This window comes from Oncorhynchus masou, chromosome 30 (assembly GCF_036934945.1).
Source record: "Oncorhynchus masou masou isolate Uvic2021 chromosome 30, UVic_Omas_1.1, whole genome shotgun sequence".
NCBI classification, from domain to species: Eukaryota; Metazoa; Chordata; class Actinopteri; order Salmoniformes; family Salmonidae; genus Oncorhynchus; species Oncorhynchus masou.
This window is the reverse complement of record NC_088241.1, coordinates 8,814,316-8,841,804: the sequence shown is the minus strand read 5'-3', so window position 1 is coordinate 8,841,804 and position 27,489 is coordinate 8,814,316. Positions and strand designations below refer to the sequence as shown.

Below are 27,489 nucleotides of genomic sequence, written 5' to 3'. Positions count from 1 at the left end.
CCCCAGAGGGCTCCAGATAAGGGATATATTTCCATGACTCTCTCTCCCTCTCTTCCTCTAATTGCCCTGGCTATCCCCTCTTTCTTACCCTCTCTGTTGATGTCTTTCTCTCTCTCTCTCAATCTCCCGATCTCTATCTATCCCTACTTCTGTCGACTTCTCTATGTCTCTGTCTGATTCACCATCCTCCCTTCTCAATCTACTGTTTTATCTGTCACTCCTCTCTCTCCCCCTCTCCCTCCCTCCCCCCTCCCTCCCCCCTCCCTCCCTCCTTGACAGCAGGGATCTCTAGTCTCTGTGAGTGTATGGGGTGTCATAGTGAAGCTGCATGAGACTTCATGATATCTTAGGCACTGTGGGACTCATGGACTTTCACACACACATTCTCTCCCACACACACACCTTTCTCTCACAGATGTGCACACATGCACACTCACACACGGACACACACACACACACACGGACACACACACTAACACGGACACACGCACACACTCACACTCCCCAGGCCTCTCTCTGTGTGTCAGTGTGTTAGATCAGAGTCAGCAGAAACTACAGGGGTCGGCTCATATGGGGCTCTTTTGGCCTGAGGGAGAAACCTATCAGGAGAGATGATGATGATGATGTGTGTGTGTGTGTGTGTGTGTGTGTGTGTGTGTGTGTGTGTGTGTGTGTGTGTGTGTGTGTGTGTGTGTGTGTGTGTGTGTGTGTGTGTGTGTGTGTGTGTGTGGCAGAGAATACAAGCGAGATAAAGACCAATTATAAACAGATAAAGTGATACAGAGATAGAGTCGACGCCTGACTCAGCATACCATTGCTATACTATTGTAGTAGTGCCAGTGCAGAGGGTGTGGTCTGGGTGTGGTAGTGGGTGTGTATATGCCTCAAGCTCAGTTTATATTATTTGTCTGCGTGTCTGATCACATTTCTGTGTGTGTCTGTGACTCTCTTAGTGTGTGTGTGTCTCTCATTGTGTGTGTGTGTGTGTGTTATCAGTGTCCACCCAGCACCTGCTATGCTCCTCCTGTCCTCTCCCTGAACTCTGGCCCAACGCTCACCACAATCACTACAGGACACAGCCAACATACTAATGACGAAGGGAGAGAGGGAGAAAGAGAGAGATGGTGACGAAGAGAGAGAGAGGCAGAGGGTGTGAGATGGGGACAGAGAGAAAGATAACGGGTGTCTATGATAGAAAGTGTGTGACAGTGTTAGAGATGAGAAGAAGAGAAAGATAGAGGGGAGGGGGAGCAAGGTGCAGGAGAGAGAGGTAGAGAGGAGGATGAGAGAGTCAGAGAGGTAACTACTGACACTGTGATGGAGGGGGTAAGGGAGAGCAGAAGAGAGAGGTTGAGAGGAGGATGAGAGAGTCAGAGAGGGAAAGACTGAGACAGTGTGACGGAGGGGGAAAGGGAGAGCAGGAGAGAGAGGTTGAGAGGAGGATGAGAGAGTCAGGGAGGGAAAGACTGAGACAGTGTGACGGAGGGGGGAAGGGAGAGCAGGAGAGAGAGGTTGAGAGGAGGATGAGAGAGTCAGGGAGGGAAAGACTGAGACAGTGTGACGGAGGGGGGAAGGGAGAGCAGGAGAGAGAGGTTGAGAGGAGGATGAGAGAGTCAGAGAGGGAAAGACTGAGACAGTGTGACGGAGGGGGGAAGGGAGAGCAGGAGAGAGAGGTTGAGAGGAGGATGAGAGAGTCAGGGAGGGAAAGACTGAGACAGTGTGATGGAGGGGGGAAAGGAGAGCAGGAGAGCGATATGGAGATGGGGGGAGAGTCAAGGAAAGCAAAGGAAGAAGGGAAAGGGGTGAAGGAAGGGGGGTAGCAAAGTGATGAGGTGAAAAAGAAGAGCACACCAGAGAGAAATCTAGATGATGGAAAAGACAGCTGAGGCACAGGAATAGACATGGATAGATAGGAGAGAGGGGGGGGAGAGGGAGAGAGAGAGAGAGAGAGAGGAAGTGAGGTAGAAGGAATGATGGAAAGGTGAGAGAGTGAGGGAAAGAAGGGGAAAGAGAGGCAACGAGAAAGAATGGAGGGAGAGAAAGAGAATGAAAAGCAGAACGAGAGAGAAAGTGAAGGATAGACATACTGACATTTTCAGTGTTTGACCATATCTGCAACCCAAGCACCCGGTCCCCCACCCCTACCTTTTGATCACAGTGGTATCCCCCAGGGGAGTGGCTCACCTGATTGGCTGCCATTCAGAATGTGAGGCAGGGGTCTAGAGGTGAGGGTGTCTGCTGATAGGTTGCTAGGCGATGGATGTGTGGGGAGTTGGCTGCGGAAAAAGGATTAGAAGGATATTTGTGTATGTTTGTGTGTCTGCGTGTTTGTAAGTGCTTGTGTTAGTGTGTGTGTGCACAGATTTGTATTTGTAGCTAAGTGTGTATGCCAATGCCTGGGGGTGTGAGGATGTGAGTGATGGGAGGTGCCCAGCTGAGCAGTGTGGTGTGTGTGTGTGATTGGCTAACACAGGTAGAGGTGTGTAATCACTATCATTACCACCCTCAGAGGAATCTGCTATACTTTAGACTAAATGGAAATGATAGGAACCATCCCACCACGTCCTCAACACAACAACAATGAGTCAGAATGGCAGGGTTTGTGTGTACTGTGTGTTCACTGTGTTTTTCTCAGCGTGTAAAGGGCATTGATGAGAGGCTTATTACTTACATAGGTACTTACATTTGTCCTATTTCACACATGTACAAGTGTGTATTATATGCATGTGAATTGGAAATTATTATTTTTTTGCATATCCCCCGAGACCTAGCACAACTGACTATCCTACCGATCCTTGACTTTGGCGATGTAATTTACAAAATAGCCTCCAACACTCTACTCAGCAAATTGGATGCAGTCTATCACAGTGCCATCCGTTTTGTCACCAAAGCCCCATACACTACCCACCACTGCGACATGTACGCTCTCATTGGCTGGCCCTCGCTTCATATTCGTCGCCAAACCCATTGTCTCCAGGTCATCTATAAGTTGTTGCCCCGTCTTTTCTCAGCTCACTGCTCACTATAGCAGCACCCACCCGTAGCAAGCGCTCCAGCAGGTATATCTCTATGGTCACCCCCAAAGCCAATTCCTCCTTCGGCCGCCTTTCCTTCCAGTTCTCTGCTGCCAATGACTGGAACGAACTGCAAAAATCACTGAAGCTGGAGACTCATATCTCCCTCACTAGCTTTAAGCACCAGCTGTCAGAGCAGCTCGCAAATCACTGCACTTGTACATAGCCAATCTGTAAATAGCCCATCCAACTACCTCATCACCATTTTGTTATTTATTTTATTAATTTTTCTCCTTTGCACCCCAGTACTGCTACTTGCACACTCATCTTCTGCACATCTATCACCCCAGTGTTTACTTTGCCATACTGTAAGAATTTTGCCACTATGTGCTATTTATTGCCTCACTCCCCTTATCCTACCTCATTTTCACACACTGAATATATACTTTCTCTATTGTATTATTGACTGTATGTTTGTTTATTCCATGTGCAACTCTGTGTTGTTGTATTTGTTGAACTGCTTTGCTTAATCTTGGCCAGGTCACAGTTGTAAATGAGAACTTGTTCTCAACTAGCCTACGTGGTTAAATAAAGGTGAAATAAAATGTAAATTAAATTAAAGACGCCCTCAGAGAGTGTGGTCACGGCCAGGCATGTTGTTATTGACAGGGACCCTGGAGCAGCTAGGGGTAATTGCCTTTCTCAAGGGCATATCGGAAGATGTTTTAACCTAGCCAGCTCAGGGATTCAAACCAGCAACCTTTCGGTTACAGGCCCAACGCTCTAACCGCTAGGTAAATATAGCAGTGTTTTTCCTCACTATTAATGACTTCAAACAGCCTAAGGCAGATGGATAAAACAGCCTAAGGCAGATGGATAAAACAACCTAAGGCAGATGGATAAAACAGCCTAAGGCAGATGGAGAGGGAGAAAAAAGCAAGCAGGAGATAGATCATATTGTTGCAGGCAGCTGTAAATACCTTGTGTTATTTTGTAGTGAAATATGTGGCAGTATTTTTGAGTGGTCGCGTGGGAGGTAGGGTCACCTTGGTGGGAGAAGGGCCCCTGGAATGATGCCTTAAGAGGAGGGGAGTGGACACAGTGTTGGATGGCCATGAAAAGACAAAGCGAGGGATGAGAAGAGGTGAGAGACGTGACAAAGAGAGTGGTGACAGATTGTCATTAGGAAGGACAGCTGTCTTTTTCTATGGTGAATTTTATAATCCATAATCCCTGCACTCACACACACAAACATACAGACTTACTCAGTGCCACTAGGATGTAAAGATTGTGAGTAATTGAGCTGACATACTTACAGTATATTAACTTCAGTATATTAAAATGAACACTGCTTTAATAAGGAGAATGAGAGAGAGAGTGGGATAGAGAGAGTGAGTGAGATTGTGAGTAATAACAATGAACGAGGAAAGGGGAGAAAGAGAGAGTGAGTACAAGAGAGAGAGGGAGAGAGAGTGAAGGGAAGAGTGAGTGAGTGAGATTGAGAGTAATAAGAATGAAAGAGGAAGGGGGAGGAGGAGTGATAAGAGAGAGAGAGACAATGAGGGAGAGCGTCAGAGAGTGAGATTGACAGTGGAAGGGGTAATGTCAGATTGACAGTGGAAGGGGTAATGTGAGCTTGACAGTGGAAGGGGTAATGTGAGATTGACAGTGGAAGGGGTAATGTGAGATTGACAGTGGAAGGGGTAATGTGAGATTGACAGTGGAAGGTGTAATGTGAGATTGACAGTGGAAGGGGTAATGTGAGATTGACAGTGGAAGGGGTAATGTGAGTTTGACAGTGGAAGGGGTAATGTGAGATTGACAGTGGAAGGGGTAATGTGAGTTTGACAGTGGAAGGGGTAATGTGAGATTGACAGTGGAAGGGGTAATGTGAGTTTGACAGTGGAAGGGGTAATGTGAGATTGACCGAAGGGGTAATGTGAGATTGACAGAAGGGGTCATGTGAGATTGACAGAAGGGGTAATGTGAGACTGACAGTGGAAGGTGGGAGGTGGAATGTGAGATTGACAGTGGAAGGGGTAATGTGAGATTGACAGTGGAAGGGGTAATGTGAGATTGACAGTGGAAGGGGTAATGTGAGATTGACAGTGGAAGGGGTAATGTGTGATTGACAGTGGAAGGGGTAATGTGAGATTGACAGTGGAAGGTGGAATGTGAGATTGACAGTGGAAGGTGGAATGTGAGATTGACAGTGGAAGGTGGAATTTGAGATTGACAGTGGAAGGTGGAATGTGAGATTGACAGTGGAAGGTGGAATGTGAGATTGACAGTGGAAGGTGGAATGTGAGATTGACAGTGGAAGGGGCAATGTGAGGTTGACAGTGGAAGGTGTAATGTGAGATTGACAGTGGAAGGGGTAATGTGAGATTGACAGTGGAAGGGGTAATGTGAGATTGACAGTGGAAGGTGGAATGTGAGATTGACAGTGGAAGGTGGAATGTGAGATTGACAGTGGAAGGGGCAATGTGAGGTTGACAGTGGAAGGTGTAATGTGAGATTGACAGTGGAAGGGGTAATGTGAGATTGACAGTGGAAGGGGTAATGTAAGATTGACAGTGGAAGGGGTAATGTGAGATTGACAGTGTAAGGGGTAATGTGATATTGACAGTGTAAGGGGTAATGTGAGATTGACAGTGGAAGGGGTAAAGTGAGATTGACAGTGGAAGGGGTGATGTGAGATTGACAGTGGAAAAGGTAATGTGAGATTGACAGTGGAAGGGGTAATGTGAGCTTGACAGTGGAAGGGGTAATGTGAGATTGACAGTGGAAGGGGTAATGTGAGGTTGACAGTGAAAGGGGTAATGTGAGATTGACAGTGGAAGGGGTAAAGTGAGATTGACAGTGGAAGAGGTAATGTGAGATTGACAGTGGAAGGGGTGATGTGAGATTGACAGTGGAAGAGGTAATGTGAGATTGACAGTGGAAGGGGTAATGTGAGATTGACCGAAGGGGTAATGTGAGATTGACAGAATGGGTCATGTGAGATTGACAGAGGTGGTCATGTGAGATTGACAGTGGAAGGTGGAAGGTGGAATGTGAGATCGACAGTGGAAGGGGTAATGTGAGATTGACAGTGGAAGGGGTGATGTGAGATTGACAGTGGAAGAGGTAATGTGAGATTGACAGTGGAAGGGGTAATGTGAGATTGACAGTGGAAGGTGGAATGTGAGATTGACAGTGGAAGGTGGAATGTGAGATTGACAGTGGAAGGGGTAATGTGCGATTGACAGTGGAAGGGGTAATGTGCGATTGACAGTGGAAGGGGTAATGTGAGATTGACAGTAGAAGGTGGAAGGTGGAATGTGACATTGACAGTGGAAGGGGTAATGTGACATTGACAGTGGAAGGGGTAATGTGAGATTGACAGTGGAAGGGGTAATGTGAGATTGACAGTGGAAGGGGTAATGTGTGATTGACAGTGGAAGGGGTAATGTGAGATTGACAGTGGAAGGGGTAATGTGAGATTGACAGTGGAAGGTGGAATGTGAGATTGACAGTGGAAGGTGGAATGTGAGATTGACAGTGGAAGGGGTAATGTGAGATTGACAGTGGAAGGTGGAATGTGAGATTGACAGTGGAAGGTGGAATGTGAGATTGACAGTGGAAGGTGGAATGTGAGATTGACAGTGGAAGGGGCAATGTGAGGTTGACAGTGGAAGGTGTAATGTGAGATTGACAGTGGAAGGGGTAATGTGAGATTGACAGTGGAAGGGGTAATGTGAGATTGACAGTGGAAGGTGGAATGTGAGATTGACAGTGGAAGGTGGAATGTGAGATTGACCTTGGAAGGTGGAATGTGAGATTGACAGTGGAAGGTGGAATGTGAGATTGACAGTGGAAGGTGGAATGTGAGATTGACAGTGGAAGGTGGAATGTGAGATTGACAGTGGAAGGGGCAATGTGAGGTTGACAGTGGAAGGTGTAATGTGAGATTGACAGTGGAAGGGGTAATGTGAGATTGACAGTGGAAGGGGTAATGTGAGATTGACAGTGGAAGGGGTAATGTGAGATTGACAGTGGAAGGGGTAATGTGAGATTGACAGTGGAAGGTGGAATGTGAGATTGACAGTGGAAGGGGTAATGTGAGATTGACAGTGGAAGGGGTAATGTAAGATTGACAGTGGAAGGTGTAATGTGAGATTGACAGTGGAAGGGGTAATGTGAGATTGACAGTGGAAGGGGTAATGTAAGATTGACAGTGGAAGGGGTAATGTGAGATTGACAGTGTAAGGGGTAATGTGATATTGACAGTGTAAGGGGTAATGTGAGATTGACAGTGGAAGGGGTAAAGTGAGATTGACAGTGGAAGGGGTGATGTGAGATTGACAGTGGAAAAGGTAATGTGAGATTGACAGTGGAAGGGGTAATGTGAGCTTGACAGTGGAAGGGGTAATGTGAGATTGACAGTGGAAGGGGTAATGTGAGGTTGACAGTGGAAGGGGTAATGTGAGGTTGACAGTGGAAGGGGTAATGTGAGGTTGACAGTGGAAGGTGTTATGTGAGATTGACAGTGGGCGGGGTAATGTGAAGTTGACAGTGTAAGGGGTAATTTGAGATTGACAGTGGAAGGGGTAATGTGAGATTGACAGTGGAAGGGGTAATGTGAGATTGACAGTGGAATGGGTAATGTGAGATTGACAGAAGAAGTGTTAATGTGAGATTGACAGAAGAAGGGATAATGTGATATGAAAGTGGCTGAGAAAGCCAAAGTAAAATTAAGTGGATTTGCATATTTCTATGAACTCTGCAAGTAGGCCTTTCTAATGATTTAATCTCAATCACTTTTTCCTCATTTCTGCCCTCTGCCTTTTCAGCCTGCTCACCCTTTCCTCTACTAAACAGGCCTCACTACTCTGACAGCCTGCTCACCCTTTCCTCTACTAAACAGGCCTCACTTCTCTGTTAGCCTGCTCACCCTTTCCTCTACTAAACAGGCCTGCTCACCCTTTCCTCTACTAAACAGGCCTGCTCACCCTTTCCTCTACTAAACAGGCCTGCTCACCCTTTCCTCTACTAAACAGGCCTGCTCACCCTTTCCTCTACTAAACAGGCCTGCTCACCCTTTCCTCTACTAAACAGGCCTCACTTCTCTGTCAGCCTGCTCACCCTTTCCTCTACTAAACAGGCCTCACTTCTCTGTTAGCCTGCTCACCCTTTCCTCTACTAAACAGGCCTCACTACTCTGACAGCCTGCTCACCCTTTCCTCTACTAAACAGGCCTCACTACTCTGTCAGCCTGCTCACCCTTTCCTCTACTAAACAGGCCTGCTCACCCTTTCCTCTACTAAACAGGCCTCACTTCTCTGTCAGCCTGCTCACCCTTTCCTCTACTAAACAGGCCTCACTTCTCTGTTAGCCTGCTCACCCTTTCCTCTACTAAACAGGCCTCACTACTCTGTCAGCCTGCTCACCCTTTCCTCTACTAAACAGGCCTCACTTCTCTGTTAGCCTGCTCACCCTTTCCTCTACTAAACAGGCCTCACTTCTCTGTTAGCCTGCTCACCCTTTCCTCTACTAAACAGGCCTCACTTCTCTGTTAGCCTGCTCACCCTTTCCTCTACTAAACAGGCCTCACTTCTCTGTTAGCCTGCTCACCCTTTCCTCTACTAAACAGGCCTCACTTCTCTGTTAGCCTGCTCACCCTTTCCTCTACTAAACAGGCCTCACTTCTCTGTTAGCCTGCTCACCCTTTCCTCTACTAAACAGGCCTCACTACTCTGTCAGCCTGCTCACCCTTTCCTCTACTAAACAGGCCTCACTACTCTGTCAGCATTGGGAAGCTTTCCCTTTATCTCCATCCCTGTTAACATATTCCCTACTTTTCTATCTCTTTCATCGCTATGCCTCCTTCTCTTCTGTTTCACATTACTGCTTCTGTCATACACACTCCTCTCTCTCCTCTGTCATTATCATACACACTCCTCTCTCCTCTGTCATTATCATACACACTCCTCTCTCCTCTGTCATTATCATTCACCCTCCTCTCTCTCCTCTGTCATTATCATACACACTCCTCTCTCCTCTGTCATTATCATACACACTCCTCTCTCCTCTGTCATTATCATACACACTCCTCTCTCTCCTGTCATTATCATTCACCCTCCTATGTCTCCTATGTCATTATCATTCACCCTATTCTCTCTCCTCTGTCATTATCATTCACACTCATCTCTCTCCTCTGTCATTATCATTCACACTCCTCTCTCTCCTCTATCGTTATCATACACACTCATCTCTCTCCTCTGTCATTATCATTCACCCTCCTCTCTCTCCTCTGTCATTATCATTCACACTCCTCTCTCTCCTCTGTCATTATCATTCACACTCCTCTCTCTCCTCTGTCATTATCATTCACCCTCCTCTCTCTCCTCTGTCATTATCATTCACACTCCTCTCTTCCCTCTGTCATTATCATACACACTCCTCTCACCTCTGTCATTATCATACACACTCCTCTCTCTCCTCTGTCATTATCATTCACCCTCCTCTCTCCTCTGTCATTATCATTCACACTCCTCTCTCTCCTCTGGCATTGTCATTCACACTCCTCTGTCTCCTATGTCATTATCATTCACACTCATGTCTCCTCTGTCATTATCATTCACCCTCCTCTCTCTCCCCTGTCATTATCATTCACACTCCTCTCTCTCATCTGTCATTATCATTCACACTCATGTCTCCGGTGTCATTATCATTCACCCTCCTCTCTCTCCTCTGTCATTATCATTCACCCTCCTCTCTCTCCTCTGTCATTATCATTCACACTCCTCTCTCTCATATGTCCATCCCTTAACCTGGTCTCTCTGCCTGTCTGTCTCTGGACATGTTTCATAGTTTATTGCTATGGTGTTTTGTGTGTGTGTGTGTGTGTGTGTGTGTGTGTGTGTGTGTGTGTGTGTGTGTGTGTGTATACTGTATATGCATACTGTTAACCAATTAACTCTCTCTCTCTCTTTCCTTCTCTCTCTCTTTCTTTCTCTCTCCACACTCTATAAGTGTCCCTCTCTCTCTGTTCCTTTACTCCTCGGCACAGCATGAGTGTGCGTGCGTGCGTGTTTGGCGGTATAAAGGTTGTTATGTGAGCTAGGTGTTAATTGGCCGAGGAGGTTCGTTAATATTCTCCTTGCGAGTTCACCCGTCAGGAACAGGGCCAGGAAACTGATGAGTCTGTGATTTTCAGAGAGAGAGAGAGAGCGAGAGAGAGAGACTGAGGGGAAGAGATGGCGATAGAGTCATAAAGAAGTCCATTGAGGCAGTCAGAGAAAGGAAAGATGATATCATCCACAGAGATATTATCACATTGTTAACTTGGCTCCGAATTGGCAGAATGGGGGCAAGGTGTTGGCAAGTGTACCCTGCAGAGGTGGCATACCAAGACCCAGTGAAAATAAACAACTACTCACCCACCTCCTGGTTAGCACACCACAATGAACCCACCCTCGACCCCTACCATCTCCGTCACAGACCACAATGAATCCACCTTCGACCCCTACCAGCTACGTCACACACCACAATGAACCCACCCTCGACCCCTACCAGCTACATCACACACCACAATGAACCCACCCTCGACACCTACCAGCTCCGTCACACACCACAATGAACCCACCCTCGACCCCTACCAGCTACGTCACACACCACAATGAACCCACCCTCGACACCTACCAGCTACGTCACACACCACAATGAACCCACCCTCGACCCCTACCAGCTACATCACACACCACATTGAACCCACCCTCAACCCTCTACCAGCTACATCTATCACCACAATGAACCCACCCTCGACCCCTACCAGCTACGTCACACACCACAATGAACCCACCCTCGACTCCTACCAGCTACATCTATCACCACAATGAACCCACCCTCGACCCCTACCAGCTACGTCACACACCACAATGAACCCACCCTCGACTCCTACCAGCTACATCTATCACCACAATGAACCCACCCTCGACTCCTACCAGCTTCGTCACACACCATGTAGCACGCAGCAACATAAAGGCACTCCTCATTCGGCAACATAAGCATGGGCCCTGACACACACAACACCCCCCTATACACACACCGGCCTGTCTGCCCAGCTCACAGAGGGTGGAGAAGCTTAGCTCACCTCAGGATGGTAGGTAGAACAGGGATAACCAGGCATCCTCACCACAGGTTTCTCTGTGTGGACAGATAACACCTCACACTAGAGGAGTTGTTGGAGCTCTGGATTAAACCTGCTGCTTTGACTGCAGCAGATCTTCTTCAATTGCCATGTAGACTGGGATCGATGTGTTGTGGTGTACAGGCTGAGTAGTGGCTGTTAAATGCAGGGTTTAGTAGTATCCATACACTGTGTTGCTGACTTTTCTAATGAGAGCAGGTGACAGAGAACGTGTTGGATTACATCATGGCTGCAGGAGCGGCGTTAACATTAGCTGGAGCTGTGGCTGTAGAGAGAGAGAGACAAACAACAGAGAGAGGTGGGGACTGTCATGTGATGTATGTGCTTAGGCATAGACACACACTCGTGTATGTGCATGCTCACACACGCACGTCATACACACACACACACCCACACGTGTTATTGCTCTCACTCTCACACACATACAAAGAGACAGTCCCCCTCTCACTCTCACACACATACAAAGAGACAGTCCCCCTCTCACTCTCACACACATACAAATAGACAGTTCCCCTCTCACTCTCACACACATACAAATAGACAGTCCCCCTCTCACTCTCACACATACAAATAGACAGTCCCCCTCTCACTCTCACACATACAAATAGACAGTTCCCCTCTCACTCTCACACATACAAATAGACTGTCCCCCTCTCACTCTCACACACATACAAATAGACAGTTCCCCTCTCACTCTCACACACATACAAATAGACAGTCCCCCTCTCACTCTCACACATACAAATAGACAGTCCCCCTCTCACTCTCACACACATACAAATAGACAGTTCCCCTCTCACTCTCACACACATACAAATAGACAGTCCCCCTCTCACTCTCACACATACAAATAGACAGTTCCCCTCTCACTCTCACACACATACAAATAGACAGTTCCCCTCTCACTCACACACATACAAATAGACAGTTCCCCTTTCACTCTCACACACACACAAATAGACAGTTCCCCTCTCACTCACACACATACAAATAGACAGTTCCCCTCTCACTCACACACATACAAAGACAGTTCCCCTCTCACTCTCACACACATACAAATAGACAGTTCCCCTCTCACTCTCACACACATACAAATAGACAGTTCCCCTCTCACTCTCACACATACGAAGAGACAATCCCCCTCTCACTCTCACACACATACAAATAGACAGTTCCCCTCTCACTCTCACACACATACAAATAGACAGTTCCCCTCTCACTCTCACACACATACAAATAGACAGTTCCCCTCTCACTCTCACACATACAAATAGACAGTTCCCCTCTCACTCTCACACACATACAAATAGACAGTTCCCCTCTCACTCTCACACACATACAAATAGACAGTTCCCCTCTCACTCTCACACATACGAAGAGACAGTCCCCCTCTCACTCTCACACACATACAAATAGACAGTTCCCCTCTCACTCTCACACACATACAAATAGACAGTTCCCCTCTCACTCTCACACATACGAAGAGACAGTCCCCCTCTCACTCTCACACACATACAAATAGACAGTTCCCCTCTCACTCTCACACACATACAAATAGACAGTTCCCCTCTCACTCTCACACATACAAATAGACAGTTCCCCTCTCACTCTCACACACATACAAATAGACAGTTTCCCTCTCACTCTCACACACATACAAATAGACAGTTCCCCTCTCACTCACACACATACAAATAGACAGTTCCCCTCTCACTCTCACACACATACAAATAGACAGTTCCCCTCTCACTCTCACACACATACAAATAGACAGTTCCCCTCTCACTCTCACACACATACGAAGAGACAGTCCCCCTCCCACTCTCACACACATACAAATAGACAGTTCCCCTCTCACTCTCACACACATACAAATAGACAGTTCCCCTCTCACTCTCACACACATACAAATAGACAGTTCCCCTCTCACTCTCACACACATACAAATAGACAGTCCCCCTCCCACTCTCACACACATACAAATAGACAGTTCCCCTCTCACTCTCACACACATACGAAGAGACAGTTCTCACTCTCTTCTCGCTCCATCTCCAATCACCAAGCAACAAACACCTACACCTCCTTCCTCCTACAGAGTTACTGTATCACACACACACACACACACACACACACACACACACTCACACTCATGCACACACACACCAATCATCTTATGGGTGAACTTCCATTTTTACCAAGAACAGCCTTAAGGACAGAAGAGACATTTTATCGCAGATGAACTGATAGGATCTTGTGCATCAGACGCTCAGCCAGAACCAGCCCCAACTGCTGATTCAGAGATATCCCACAACCCCCTACCTCACACACACACACACACACACACACACACACATACACACACACACACACCATGCTCAGCCACGGGCACTGCCTGCCTCCGTACAGGTAGTGTATCCATGGTAGTGAGAGCACTTACTCTTTTAATATCTACGGTATTAAATGCTGGAGGTGACTTCACCGCCATGCTTAAGCAGCCGGGGAACCGTGGAAGGATGTTGGAAGGAAGGATGTTGGAAGGAAGGATGTTGGAAGGAAGGATGTTGGAGTGCTTAATATTTTCATCACACCGCTGATTTAAGCCCCTTAAGTGCTTTGGCATCACTTATTCCATTGTGTTGCCAATGAAGCCCATAACACATTTGATTTGGACGAGGAACTGGGGGAGAGGGATGGGGACAGCATTGGCTTTCCGCACACTGCGACAAAACACACTCATACACACTTGCACGAGTAGACACACGCACGCACGCACGCACACACAGATAACTGTATCATAATGCGAGAGCATGTCTAATTGAATACATTAGTGTTGTGTGGAATATGAATATGGTGACAGAGGGAGGTTCATCTGAACTGTTCAGGGACTGGAGCAGTGAGGTACTGGTGGGGGCAGTAGCCGACTCATATTTAGTTAGTACAACACAGCATACCACTGTGGAATGTTTTCCTCCCCAGTGGTTTTGCAGTGGGGTGTTTTGGACTTGGTTATGGTGAGTAACTGCATGCTCGACCTGGCCTAGGGGTGGTCAGTAGTATCCTAGTGGTTAGAGAGGTGGAGATGAAGCCAAGGAAAATGTCACCTTGCAATCCAAGGTACCATATGCTGTTGTGCCCTTAAGCAAGGCATGTCTCACTTCCATGCAGTCAAATGATCTCGTGGCCCCATGGGTTGAATGTTTTTCATATTTTTCCAAATTTCATCATTTAATAAACGTTGTTCTTTTTTTGCACCAAAAAAATCAAGTGTTTCTATGTCAAAAGGTCAAATCAAATCAAATTTTATTTGTCACATACACATGGTTAGCAGATGTTAATGCGAGTGTAGCGAAATGCTTGTGCTTCTAGTTCCGACAATGCAGTAATAACCAACAAGTAATCTAACTAACAATTCCTAAACTACTGTCTTATACACAGTGTAAGGGGATAAAGAATATGTACATAAGGATATATGAATGAGTGATGGTACAGAGCAGCATAGGCAAGATACAGTAGATGGTATCGAGTACAGTATAAACATATGAGATGAGTATGTAAACAGTGGCATAGTTAAAGTGGCTAGTGATACATGTATTACATAAGGATGCAGTATATACGTATGCATATGAGATGAATAATGTAGGGTAAGTAACATTATATAAGGTAGCATTGTTTAAAGTGGCTAGTGATATATTTACATCATTTCCCATCAATTCCCATTATTAAAGTGGCTGGAGTTGAGTCAGTGTCAGTGTGTTGGCAGCAGCCACTCAATGTTAGTGGTGGCTGTTTAACAGTCTGATGGCCTTGAGATAGAAGCTGTTTTCAGTCTCTCGGTCTCAGCTTTGATGCACCTGTACTGACCTCGCCTTCTGGATGATAGCGGGGTGAACAGGCAGTGGCTCGGGTGGTTGATGTCCTTGATGATCTTTATGGCCTTCCTGTAACATCGGGTGGTGTAGGTGTCCTGGAGGGCAGGTAGTTTGCCCCCGGTGATGCGTTGTGCAGACCTCACTACTCTCTGGAGAGCCTTACGGTTGAGGGCGGAGCAGTTGCCGTACCAGGCGGTGATACAGCCCGCCAGGATGCTCTCGATTGTGCATCTGTAGAAGTTTGTGAGTGCTTTTGGTGACAAGCCAAATTTCTTCAGCCTCCTGAGGTTGAAGAGGCGCTGCTGCGCCTTCTTCACAATGCTGTCTGTGTGAGTGGACCAATTCAGTTTGTCTGTGATGTGTATGCCGAGGAACTTAAAACTTGCTACTCTCTCCACTACTGTTCCATCGATGTGGATAGGGGGGTGTTCCCTCTGCTGTTTCCTGAAGTCCACAATCATCTCCTTAGTTTTGTTGACGTTGAGTGTGAGGTTATTTTCCTGACACCACACTCCGAGGGCCCTCACCTCCTCCCTGTAGGCCGTCTCGTCGTTGTTGGTAATCAAGCCTACCACTGTTGTGTCGTCCGCAAACTTGATGATTGAGTTGGAGGCGTGCGTGGCCACGCAGTCGTGGGTGAACAGGGAGTACAGGAGAGGGCTCAGAACGCACCCTTGTGGGGCCCCAGTGTTGAGGATCAGCGGGGAGGAGATGAGTTACCTACCCTCACCACCTGGGGGCGGCCCGTCAGGAAGTCCAGTACCCAGTTGCACAGGGCGGGGTCGAGACCCAGGGTCTCGAGCTTGATGACGATTTTGGAGGGTACTATGGTGTTGAATGCCGAGCTGTAGTCGATGAACAGCATTCTCACATAGGTATTCCTCTTGTCCAGATGGGTTAGGGCAGTGTGCAGTGTGGTTGAGATTGCATCATCTGTGGACCTATTTGGGCGGTAAGCAAATTGGAGTGGGTCTAGGGTGTCAGGTAGGGTGGAGGTGATATGGTCCTTGACTAGTCTCTCAAAGCACTTCATGATGACGGAAGTGAGTGCTACGGGGCGGTAGTCGTTTAGCTCAGTTACCTTAGCTTTCTTGGGAACAGGAACAATGGTGGCCCTCTTGAAGCATGTGGGAACAGCAGACTGGTATAGGGATTGATTGAATATGTCCATAAACACACCAGCCAGCTGGTCTGCGCATGCTCTGAGGTCGCGGCTGGGGATGCCGTCTGGGCCTGCAGCCTTGCGAGGGTTAACACGTTTAAATGTTTTACTCACCTCGGCTGCAGTGAAGGAGAGACCGCATGTTTTCGTTGCAGGCCGTGTCAGTGGCACTGTATTGTCCTCAAAGCGGGCAAAAAAGTTATTTAGTCTGCCTGGGAGCAAGACATCCTGGTCCGTGACTGGGCTGGATTTCTTCCTGTAGTCCGTGATTGACTGTAGACCCTGCCACATGCCTCTTGTGTCTGAGCCGTTGAATTGAGATTCTACTTTGTCTCTGTACTGACGCTTAGCTTGTTTGATAGCCTTACGGAGGGAATAGCTGCACTGTTTGTATTCAGTCATGTTACCAGACACCTTGCCCTGATTAAAAGCAGTGGTTCACGCTTTCAGTTTCACGCGAATGCTGCCATCAATCCACGGTTTCTGGTTAGGGAATGTTTTAATCGTTGCTATGGGAACGACATCTTCAACGCACGTTCTAATGAACTCGCACACCGAATCAGCGTATTCGTCAATGTTGTTATCTGACGCAATACGAAACATGTCCCAGTCCACGTGATGGACGCAGTCTTGGAGTGTGGAGTCAGCTTGGTCAGACCAGCGTTGGACAGACCTCAGCGTGGGAGCTTCTTGTTTTAGTTTTTGTCTGTAGGCAGGTATCAGTAAAATGGAGTCGTGGTCAGCTTTTCCGAAAGGGGGCGGGGCAGGGCCTTATATGCGTCGCAGAAGTTAGAGTAACAGTGATCCAAGGTTTTTCCACCCCTGGTTGCGGAATTGATATGCTGATAAAATTTAGGGAGTCTTGTTTTCAGATTAGCCTTGTTAAAATCCCCAGCTACAATGAATGCAGCCTCCGGATAAATGGTTTCCAGTTTGCAAAGAGTTAAATAAAGTTCGTTCAGAGCCATCGATGTGTCTGCTTGGGGGGGGGGGGTGGATATATATGGCTGTGATTATAATCGAAGAGAATTCTCTTGGTAGATAATGCGGTCGACATTTGATTGTGAGGAATTCTAAATCAGGTTAACAGAAGGATTTGAGTTCCTGTATGTTTCTTTCATCGCACCATGTCTCGTTAGCCATAAGGCATACGCCCCCACCCCTCTTCTTACCAGAAAGGTGTTTTTTTCTGTCGGCGCGATGCGTGGAGAAACCCGCTGGCTGCACCGCTTCGGATAGCGTCTCTCCAGTGAGCCATGTTTCCGTGAAGCACAGAACGTTACAGTCTCTGATGTCCCTCTGGAATGCTACCCTTGCTCGGATTTCATCAACCTTGTTGTCAAGAGACTGGACATTGGCAAGAAGAATGCTAGGGAGTGGTGCACGGTGTGCCCGTCTCCGGAGTCTGACCAGAAGACCGCTTCGTTTCCCTCTTTTTCGGAGTCATTTTTTTGGGTCGCTGCATGCGATCCATTCCGTTGTCCTGTTTGTAAGGCAGAACACAGGATCCGCGTCGCAAAAAACATATTCTTGGTCGTACTGATGGTGAGTTGACGCTGATCTTATATACAGTAGTTCTTCTCGACTGTATGTAATGAAACCTAAGATGACCTGGGGTACTAATGTAAGAAATAACACGTAAAAAAAACAAAAAACTGCATAGTTTCCTAGAAACGCGAAGCGAGGCGGCCATCTCTGTCGGCGCCTGAAGTTTTGTTATAATTCAGTCTTCTGTGATGTATTTAAGGTGTAATATTGGGATTAAACCTCAAAATGGAATACATTTCAACTCTATATCTGACATGGCACTTCAGTCCATAACCATATGTGTGAGATGTATACTTTTGTTTCTGACCCTGACTTAGCCCACTGCAGTAAAAGGTTAACCCCTGAATGTTATGTAGAACAAATATACATTTGTGTTATGACAGATGGAGTAGAAAATGACTAGCCTACTGTGTGCAAACCCTGTGATTTCTTAGAAGCATACATGTACAGTGGGGCAAAAAAGTATTTAGTCAGCCACCAATTGTGCAAATTCTCCCACTTAAAAAGATGAGAGAGGCCTGTAATTTTCATCATAGGTACACTTCAACTATGACAGACAAAATGAGGGCAAAAAATCCTGAAAATCACATTGTAGGATTTTTTATTTATTTATTTGCAAATTATGGTGGAAAATAAGTATTTGGTCAATAACAAAAGTTTATCTAAATACTTTGTTATATACCCTTTGTTGGCAATGACAGAGGTCAAACGTTTTCTGTAAGTCTTCACAAGGTTTTCACACACTGTTGCTGGTATTTTGTCCCATTCCTCCATGCAGATCTCCTCTAGAGCAGTGATGTTTTGGGGCTGTTGCTGGGTAACACAGACTTTCAACTCCCTCCAAAGATTTTCTATGGGGTTGAGATCTGGAGACTGGTTAGGCCACTCCAGGACCTTGAAATGCTTCTTACGAAGCCACTCCTTCATTACCCGGGCGGTGTGTTTGTGATCACACACTGCTCAAATAACACGCATACAGACACACACACACTGTTCTAATAACACGCATACAGACACACACACACACTGTTCTAATAACACACATACAGACAAACACACACTGTTCTAATAACACACATACAGACACACACACACTGTTCTAATAACACACATACAGACACACACACACTGTTCTAATAACACACATACAGACACACACACACTGTTCTAATAACACACATACATACAGACAAACACACACTGTTCTAATAACACACATACAGACACACACACTGTTCTAATAACACACATACAGACTCACACACACTGTTCTGATAACACACATACAGACACACACACACTGTTCTAATAACACACATACAGACACACACACACACTGTTCTGAGAACACACATACAGACACACACACACTGTTCTAATAACACGCATACAGACACACACACACACACTGTTCTAATAACACGCATACAGACACACACACACACACTGTTCTAATAACACGCATACAGACACACACACTGTTCTAATAACACACATACGGACACACACACACTGTTCTAATAACACACATACAGACACACACACTGTTCTAATAACACACATACAGACACACACACACACACACACACTGTTCTAATAACACGCATACAGACACACACACTGTTCTAATAACACACATACAGACTCACACACACTGTTCTGATAACACACATACAGACACACACACACTGTTCTAATAACACACATACAGACACACACACACACTGTTCTGAGAACACACATACAGACACACACACACTGTTCTAATAACACGCATACAGACACACACACACACACTGTTCTAATAACACGCATACAGACACACACACTGTTCTAATAACACACATACGGACACACACACACTGTTCTAATAACACACATACAGACACACACACTGTTCTAATAACACACATACAGACACACACACACACACACTGTTCTAATAACACGCATACAGACACACACACTGTTCTAATAACACACATACAGACACACACACACTGTTCTGAAAACACACATACAGACACACACACGCTGTTCGAATAACACACATACAGACACACACACACTGTGCTAATAACATGCATACAGACACACACACTGTTCTAATAACACACATACAGACACACACACACACTGTTCTAATAACATGCATACAGACACACACACTGTTCTAATAACACGCATACAGACACACACACTGTTCTGAGAACACACATACAGACACACACACACACTGTTCTAATAACACACATACAGACACACACACACACACACTGTTCTAATAACATGCATACATACACACACACTGTTCTAATAACACACATATAGACACACACACACTGTTCTAATAACACACATACAGACACACACACACTGTTCTAATAACACACATATAGACACACACACACTGTTCTAATAACACACATACAGATACACACACACTGTTCTAATAACACACATACAGACACACACACACACACTGTTCTAATAACACACATACAGACACACACACACTGTTCTAATAACACACATACAGACACACACACACTGTTCTAATAACACACATATAGACACACACACACACTGTTCTAATAACATGCATACAGACACACACACTGTTCTGAGAACACACATACGGACACACACACACACTGTTCTAATAACATGCATACAGACACGCATACACTGTTCTAATAACACACATACAGACACACACACACTGTTCTAATAACACGCATACTGACACACACACTGTTCCAATAACACACATACATACACACACACACTGTTCCAATAACACACATACAGACACACACACTGTTCTAATAACACACATACAGACACACACAATGTTCTAATAACACACATACAGACACACACAATGTTCTAATAACACACATACAGACACACACACACACTGTTCTAATAACACACATACAGACACACACACACACTGTTCTGAGAACACACATACAGACACACACACTGTTCGAATAACACGCATACAGACACACATACACTGTTCTAATAACACACATACAGACACACATACACTGTTCTAATAACACACATACAGACACACACACTTCTAATAACACACATACAGACACACACACACTGTTCTAATAACACACATACAGACACACACACACTGTTCTGAGAACACGCATACAGACACACACACACACTGTTCTGAGAACACACATACAGACACACACACACTGTTCTAATAGCACACATACAGACACACACACACTGTTCTGAGAACACGCATACAGACACACACACACACACTGTTCTGAGAACACACATACAGACACACACACACACACTGTTCTGAGAACACGCATACAGACACACACACACACACTGTTCTGAGAACACACATACAGACACACACACACTGTTCTGAGAACACGCATACAGACACACACACACTGTTCTGAGAACACGCATACAGACACACACACACACTGTTCTGAGAACACGCATACAGACACACACACACTGTTCTGAGAACACGCATACAGACACACACACACACACTGTTCTGAGAACACACATACAGACACACACACACTGTTCTGAGAACACGCATACAGACACACACACACTGTTCTGAGAACACACATACAGACACACACACACTGTTCTGAGAACACACGTACAGACACACACACTGTTCTGAGAACACACGTACAGACACACACACTGTTCTGAGAACACACATACAGACACACACACACTGTTCTGAGAACACACATACAGACACACACACACTGTTCTGAGAACACACATACAGACACACACACACTGTTCTGAGAACACACATACAGACACACACACTGTTCTGAGAACACACATACAGACACACACACACGCTGTTCTGAGAACACACATACAGACACACACACACGCTGTTCCGAGAACACACATACAGACACACACACTGTTCTGAGAACACACATACAGACACACACACACCCTGTTCTGAAATCACACAAACAGACACACACACACACACACTGTTCTGAGAACACACATACAGACACACACACACACTGTTCTGAGAACACACATACAGACACACACACACACTGTTCTGAGAACACACATACAGACACACAAACAGACACACACACTGTTCTGAGAACACACATACAGACACACACACTGTTCTGAGAACACACAAACAGACACACACACATGCAGCCATTATGGACTGTCTTAATACAGCGACTATAAAACAGGTCATTGGACAAAGAGGACCACTATCAGGCCTCTGTTTGTCTCTCTTCCTCTCTATCTCTCTTGTCTCTCTCTCTCTGTCTCTGGGTTTCAACTGGAGGGATTGTAGGGGAAGAAGGCCTTGCCACTAAACATCTTTAACAGACCCAGCTATATACCCTGTCTGAATGGACTGCTGGGTGGTTACAGACATAGCCACTGTTCCCTGACCTGAAAGACAGTCATTGTCGCATCCACACCCCAAACCTTCACAAAATAACTAAAATGCTAAATATGCATCCGTGGACTAACACACACACACTTACACACACTGATAGAGAGTCGAAGCAGGCAGGCTGTGGGAGGAGAGCAGGGGTTATATAAACCAGACACAGACGGACAGATAGACAGCTGACACTACTCTGGGATATACTGAACATATACTGAACATATACTGAACGACAGAGCGGAAAAGGAGAAGGAAGAGGAAACAACCAGAAACTAAAGCACTGTCCCACCATATTGACCTGACTGAGGATAGAGAGAGAGGGGATGACAAGATAACAAAACAACCACAACGAGAGAGGGGGATGAGACAAGAAGAGAAAACACGGAATCTACTTTGTTTGGATCAGAGGGACAATATCCTTTCCGAGCTTCAACGGCAGAGAGCACAGAGCAATTTCCTTGGTGTCAGGTTCTGGTGTGGTTGCTGTTAGGGACTTGGAGGTTCCATGCTACTTCAGTGCCATTGACAGTGCCAGGGCCCACGGTGTGGTAGTGGTAGCATTGACTGGCTAATTGCAGACAGAAGGCAGAGGACTTTGTAGCAATCTGGGGATGACACCGCTGTTCTCCTCAATCAGACAGTGTTCAGCGAGGTGTGTGCTGCAGTCCGGTTACCCTCAGTAAGTTACACTCTCTCCGGGCCGGGCCCTCGCCGCTGCTGCATTAGGAGCCGCCAATCAGAACCAACAACCAACTCCACACGGACCGCAGCAGCTGAACTGAGCTCACTGACGGAGCGGGCAGTGAACACGAGACTCAACACAGGGACTGAACACAGTGACTGGAAGCAGCCGTGTGCAGCAGAGAGAGACATTGTGATCCTGTATAAACATACAGAGGGAGGACATACGTACATGTTACATCTCTACAGTGGGACGGATAGAGAGAGAGAGATGTAGCCTATAGAGTAATGCTATACGTGTGATCCTGTAGGGTGTTTATATCACACAGGGAGACTGTAGTCATTTGTAAAGCAGTTACCATCACAGTTGGAGACGGTGATGTGTGATATCGAACCGTGGGAGACAATTTAGCTGATGACGTGTTTGTGTTGTCAAAAGTATCATGTGTGGGGATGGAGCCCCGAGTTGAGAGATATGGGGACAGAAACAGTATAATGACTTGTTTCAGATGGTTTACTCCGATGAGTCTGTCTGGCTGATGGAGAGTAAAGATATTGGTTTGTTTGGTGTTGGGATTCTGGTCTGTGGTTTGGCCATTTGAGTTGTTTAAGCCTGTTGGTTTGTATCATTGCTTTGCTCCATTGATTTGATGTTTAGTTATGTAGTCCTACATAGCAGAGCAGCTCGGTTGGCAGTAATTGTGTGCTGATAGTTCGTAGCAACGTTGTAAGACATTCTAGATCGACGCTGTGGTGATGTTAGATCGGTGGTGTTTTATCAAAAGACTGCAGCTCTGAAGAATCGTGCGTGTTGTGTACTGGTAAAACCCTGGCTTTGTTGTGTGTCACTGCAGACCTCGTTGTGCTCTGCTCTGCTCTGCTGTGTTGTACGGCGCCTGTGTCCTGTGTCACAGAGGAAGCATTGATCAGACAGCTACTGAGGCTCAATACACAATGAGGCCTGGCCCGAGATCTCTCCTCCTCCCCACCCCCCTCTCCCTCTCCCTGCGTGCCCTGCTCCTGCTCTGCCTTACGCGTAAGTCACACACACATGCGCGTGCACACCACACACTTGCGCAATGGACGTTCAATGTGCATTCACTGAAAATCTACGTACTGTACATTCACACATACACATGATGACACACACTGACTTACATACAGATGGAGGATCTTCATTTCGTCATGCTGTTGCAGAACTTTCCTGCAATGCAGGACATTTTAAATGGATAGTGGTTGTATTTGAGCTTTGGAAAGGCTTCTGAAGTTTGTCATTTCTACTTTGAAATTTCAGGCTTGATTTTCCCTCACAAAAAAATGTATCACCCCCTACAAAAATATCTATTCATTTACAATCCACATAATAATTCACATTTCCTGTTGCTGTAGGATTTCCCTGCTGTAGCAAACTGGCTCACATGTAAGACCCTACATCTGTACAAACACTGACTCACCTCACTACCTCAATCTAGATTATCTTTCTCCATCTTTCACCTCTCAGTGGGATAATTGTTGCCAACATGTGAAAATGGGAAGATCAGGAGACTTAATAAATGTCATGTAAAACGGGGAAAAGCTATAGAGGGAAATTGAAGACAATTCACGTAGGGACAGAAAGATAGAGTGGACCAAGAGAAAAGCAGAGTGTGAATGAACTCTCAAATCTCTGATTTAGGTGTGAATTTCCAATGAGCATTATGTATGAGCAGAGTGCTATAGAGAGGAGGGATACACCCGTGGGACTGTAGGACTGGGGAAATGGGGAAACACAACCCAGGATGGAGGAGTACAGTTAAAAGAGGCGAGAGAGAGAGAGGTCTCCCAATCTTCCCATTATCACGTGTTGGCCACAGTTATCCTGGAGAGAGAGAGATCACAGCCTCCGAGAGCCTTCTGAAGTACACCACAAAATAAACGTTGACCAGAGGAGATAGAGAGACAGACTGGTAGAGGGATGGAGAGAGTGAGAAAAAGGAAGATAAGCAAGAGGGAGGGACAGAAAGACAGTGAGCCCAGGAATCAGGATAGCAGGAGAGCCAGTGTTTCCCCGGTCTTTGATCTATGATTAGGATCACTGTGGGCAGGAGAGCCAGTGTTTCCCCGGTCTTTGATCTATGATTAGGATCACTGTGGGCAGGAGAGCCAGTGTTTCCCCTGTCTTTGATCTATGATTAGGATCACTGTGGGCAGGAGAGCCAGTGTTTCCCCTGTCTTTGATCTATGATTAGGATCACTGTGGGCAGGAGAGCCAGTGTTTCCCCTGTCTTTGATCTATGATTAGGATCACTGTGGGCAGGAGAGCCAGTGTTTCCCGGTCTTTGATCTATGATTAGGATCACTGTGGGCAGGAGAGCCAGTGTTTCCCCTGTCTTTGATCTATGATTAGGATCACTGTGGGCAGGAGAGCCAGTGTTTCCCCTGTCTTTGATCTATGATTAGGATCACTGTGGGCAGGAGAGCCAGTGTTTCCCCTGTCTTTGATCTATGATTAGGATCACTGTGGGCAGGAGAGCCAGTGTTTCCCCTGTCTTTGATCTATGATTAGGATCACTGTGGGCAGGAGAGCCAGTGTTTCCCCTGTCTTTGATCTATGATTAGGATCACTGTGGGCAGGAGAGCCAGTGTTTCCCCGGTCTTTGATCTATGATTAGGATCACTGTGGGCAGGAGAGCCAGTGTTTCCCCGGTCTTTGATCTATGATTAGGATCACTGTGGGCAGGAGAGCCAGTGTTTCCCCGGTCTTTGATCTATGATTAGGATCACTGGTAGCACCACTGATACCATTAATACATCCTGTCGTCATTCTATTTGGGCTCAAGCAGCGTATTAATATGCAGAGATGTTCTGTAAATAACCGTGGCTGCAACGCGTCCACTTCCTCCAAGCCAATCAAAATCTGGATTGCCAAATTTGCATATTGGATCTACACAGGGACAGTTCGTGGCATGGGATGGCGGGAGGGAGGGAATAGATGACAGTAGAAGAGTGAGAGAATGAGGAAGAGGGATGGAAAGAGAGAGAGAATTATTTTTTAGCCTTGGCAAGGAGGCTGGGTTATATAATTCCTGCCAATGAAGCAGTTTTGGGTGAGCAGTGAGCAGGAGGAGGGAGACTGGCCAGGTAGAGGGATTGATGTGGGGGGGGGGTGTCAAGACTCTCTCCTCTTGGCCGCTGTGAATCTCCAGCATGGTATCAACGTGTAACGTGTACATTTTCCTTAAGCTGCCCTTGTTTTGTGTGGCAGTCGTCGCCAGTGCACTGTTGGGCTGTGACGGCTCGTCATAAACACCATGGCTAACCAGCTTTACCTGTTTAAAGGGACTGCATACACACTGGTGGAAAACAGAGAGTGGTAAAGAGAGAAGGGATTGGAAGAGAGGGAGATGAGCGGAGTGGTAGAGAGAGATGAGATGAGGGGAGTGGTAGAGAGAGAGATGAGATGAGCGGAGTGGTAGAGAGAGAGGAGATGAGCGGAGTGGTAGAGAGAAATGAGATGAGCGGAGTGGTAGAGAGAGAGATGAGATGAGCAGAGTGGTAGAGAGAGAGGAGATGAGTGGAGTGATAGAGAGAGAGGAGATGAGCGGAGTGGTAGAGAGAGAGGAGATGAGCGGAGTGGTAGAGAGAGATGAGATGAGCGGAGTGGTAGAGAGAGAGATGAGATGAGCGGAGTGGTAGAGAGAGAGGAGATCAGCGGAGTGGTAGAGAGAAATGAGATGAGCGGAGTGGTAGAGAGAGAGATGAGATGAGCGGAGTGGTAGAGAGAGAGGAGATGAGCGGAGTGGTAGAGAGAGAGGAGATGAGCGGAGTGGTAGAGAGAGAGATGAGATGAGCGGAGTGGTAGAGAGAGATGAGATGAGTGGAGTGGTAGAGAGAGAGATGAGATGAGCGGAGTGGTAGAGAGAGAGGAGCTGAGCGGAGTGGTAGAGAGAGAGATGAGATGAGCGGAGTGGTAGAGAGAGAGGAGATGAGCGGAGTGGTAGAGAGAGAGGAGATGAGCGGAGTGGTAGAGAGAGAGGAGATGAGCGGAGTGGTAGAGAGAGAGATGAGATGAGCAGAGTGGTAGAGAGAGATGAGATGAGCGGAGTGGTAGAGAGAGAGGAGATGAGCGGAGTGGTAGAGAGAGAGATGAGATGAGCGGATTGGTAGAGAGAGAGATGAGATGAGCGGAGTGGTAGAGAGAGAGGAGATGAGCGGAGTGGTAGAGAGAGAGGAGATGAGCGGAGTGGTAGAGAGAGAGATGAGATGAGCGGAGTGGTAGAGAGAGAGATGAGATGAGGGGAGTGGTAGAGAGAGAGATGAGATGAGGGGAGTGGTAGAGAGAGAGATGAGATGAGGGGAGTGGTAGAGAGAGATGAGATGAGGGGAGTGGTAGAGAGAGAGATGAAATGAGCAGAGTGGTAGAGAGAGAGATGAGATGAGTGGAGTGGTAAAGAGAGATGAGATGAGGGGAGTGGTAGAGAGAGAGATGAGATGAGCAGAATGGTAGAGAGAGAGGGAACAGGGTCATGGAAATATGTTGAAGGTCATAAAGAACATGAAGGTCAAAACATAGCTGTGAGAAG

At 46.5% G+C, this 27,489-nt stretch overlaps 1 protein-coding gene across 4 annotated transcripts in view; it reads left to right on the top strand.

The window, feature by feature from the left end:
- Window positions 1-27,489, top strand: part of LOC135521991 (cell adhesion molecule 4-like) — a 241,878-nt gene that overhangs the window by 168,403 nt on the left and 45,986 nt on the right. The window contains exon 1 of one of the 4 annotated variants that reach the window (XM_064947848.1): window positions 22,402-23,963. The exons of 1 other annotated variant lie outside the window; for it this stretch is intronic. In XM_064947848.1, coding sequence (XP_064803920.1) covers window positions 23,882-23,963 — 82 coding nt within the window. In that variant the 5' untranslated portion in view covers window positions 22,402-23,881. Of the gene's footprint in view, window positions 1-22,401; window positions 23,964-27,489 lie in introns of those variants that run through there. 2 more of the 4 variants (XM_064947846.1, XM_064947849.1) reach the window with 2 other exon arrangements.